Source organism: Myotis nattereri, assembly GCF_964212035.1.
Source record: "Myotis nattereri genome assembly, chromosome: 7".
Classification (NCBI taxonomy): Eukaryota; Metazoa; Chordata; class Mammalia; order Chiroptera; family Vespertilionidae; genus Myotis; species Myotis nattereri.
Genome location: NC_138082.1, coordinates 93,696,092 through 93,698,472, shown reverse-complemented (window position 1 = coordinate 93,698,472; position 2,381 = coordinate 93,696,092). Strand labels below are relative to the sequence as shown.

The 2,381-nt window shown below is 61.5% G+C and overlaps 1 protein-coding gene across 1 annotated transcript; it reads right to left on the bottom strand.

Annotated features, from left to right (window-relative positions):
• Positions 1-340: 340 nt before the first annotated feature.
• SFT2D3 (SFT2 domain containing 3) lies at positions 341-973 on the bottom strand (the record flags this gene model as incomplete). Its single annotated transcript, XM_081096297.1, has 1 exon — positions 341-973. One exon carries the CDS (start codon positions 971-973, stop codon positions 341-343), a length of 633 nt encoding a protein of 210 aa, XP_080952423.1.
• Between the last annotated feature and the right edge of the window lie 1,408 nt (positions 974-2,381).

Below are 2,381 nucleotides of genomic sequence, written 5' to 3'. Positions count from 1 at the left end.
AGCACATTCACAACTTCAATAAGAGAAAAACCCTCCTGAGTACTTAAAAGTGTCCGGTGGCTAAGTTTACATCCCTTCAGGGGCCGCTCACACTGAAGAAGGAGGGTAAATCACTGACAAGCCATGGCAGCTACACGACATCCGCCACCGGGTTCCGAGGCCGGCGGGCCTGGGGGCGTTTCCCCGCCGAGGCCGCAGGACCGCGCTCGGCGCAAAGGCGGTTCGCAGGCGTCTCCGGCCCGCGGCGGAGGGTCCTCCCGACCCGCTGGCGTCCGTCTCAGCGCGGCCAGTCCACAGCCCGGCGGGCGGGCGGGCGGCCCTCCGACGGCGACGCCGGCTCCTACACGGGCAGCGCCTGGGCGAGGCGGGCGCCCGGGCCCCACCGCCCGAGCGCCAGGCGGAGCGCGGGGCCGGCGCCTCGCGGGAGCAGCGCCAGCAGCGCAGCCAGCAGCGCGGCCACCTGCGCGCCGGCGCCCAGCGCCGTGAGCCACGTGCTGCGTAAGCCCAGCGCCGCGTACAGCGTGACGCCCAGCGCCGCCGCGTAGAGCAGCGCGGGCCGCGACGGCACCTCCTCGCCGCGCAGCAGACGCCCGCACGCCGCGCCGCCCCGCAGGAGCGCGCCTCCCGCCAGCGCCAGCGCCGAGCCCAGCGACCAGAGCAGCGCGAATTTGCGGGCGCGCAGCAGCAGCGCGGGCGCGTAGAGCGCGGCCAGGCCGAAGCAGAGCGCGGCCAGCAGCAGGCACGCGCCCGCCGCCGCCAGCCGCTGCGCGCGCGTTACGCTCGGCAGGCACGCCGGGCCCGCCTCCGGCTCCGCGGGGCTCCGCGCCCACGCCCAGCGCAGGCCCGCGCGGCCCCGCCCCGCCCCCGCCGCGGGTTCCTCTGCTGTTCCCGCGGCGAGCAGCGGCTCGGCGGCCGCCCCGCCGGCTCTCCCCTGCGCCAGGTACTCCTGCAGCTCGCGGTGGACACCCGCCATCTCGGGCCCAGAGCTGCGCCCACGGCCAGCCCTCGTCGGAGGCTGACGGAAGCGGCTCTCCCTCCGCCAGCAGTCGGGCGGCGGCGGCGACGGGGCGGGGCCTGCGGCTGCGCGGAAAGGGACGGGCCGCTCCGCTGCGGCTCCGCCCCCGGCAGGCACCCTCGCCGGCGCCCTGCGGGGAGCCCGTCCGGTCCGCGTTGGCCGTCGGTTACCAGTCGGTTCCCGGCAGGGGGTGTGGCTACGAAAGGGTCGTGAGCGCTCGTGGCGGGGCTGCGGGTGTCCTACGTCTCAGGATGAGTGTGAAGGTCGCAGTGGTGGGACGGTGTGTGAGGGCGCACGTGTGGCCGCACAGAGCCTGCTGTGCGTTTTGCCCTCGGATGCCAGGATCCCGGTGCGCTGTGCCGTGCGGCTTTACAGGACGTTACGGCTGGGGAAGTTGAAATAGACGGGGTTCACTGTATTTCTAAAACTGCACGCTCATCTGCAACGACCTTAAACCTTTAAGAAGTTGAGACATGCACGACCGAAAGCTCAAACTGTGAAGCTGCGGGCGAGTCCCCGAGAGTTCGGGGTGAGATGTATTTATGGGCAAGCCCAGCCAGAGGCCACGCGGTAAATTCATTGGCTCCGGGAAATGGAAAGAGTCTTTTTAAAAATATATAATATATATTTGATTGATTCAGAGAGGAAAGGAGAGGGAGAGAGAGAGAGGAACATCCGTGATGAGAGGGAATTGCCTCCTGCACGCCCCACACTGGGGATCAATCCTGACGGGAATCCGACTGGGACTTCCTGGTTCATAGGTTCTACCACTGAGCCACGCTGGCTGGGCAAGGTTCTTGACCAATGTTTATTGGTAGGAAATAAGTTTCAGCTCTGAATCAGACATGGGAAATCACTTTCTAATTCTTACGTTCTGTTTTCCTGAGGGTGCATGTGGGAAAGTCTCCATTGAGTATTCTCTGGTTCCATTTTAGATTGAAATCCTTTCACTCACACTTGATAATAATTGTGATCATCACCTACCGAGGGCGAAATCATTAAGATGACTTCTATGAAAAATAATTTTGGTCAGATGTGGAGAAATCGAAACACTTATACACTATTGCTAGGAATATAAGATGGTACAGCTGCTATGGAAAACAGTATGACAATTCCTCAAAAATTAAAGAAGGAATTACCATATGACTTGGTAATTCTACTTGGTATATATTCAAAAGAATTCAAAGCAGGGTTTTGAGATACTTGTACACCCATGTTCATAGCAGCATTATTAACAATAGCCAAAAAGTGGAATCGACCCAAGTGTCTATCTACAGATGAATGAATAGTGGTATCCTATATAATAAAAGGCTAGTATGCGAATTATCTCTTCTGGAGTTTGACCCGCCAGGAGTTCCACCTATGG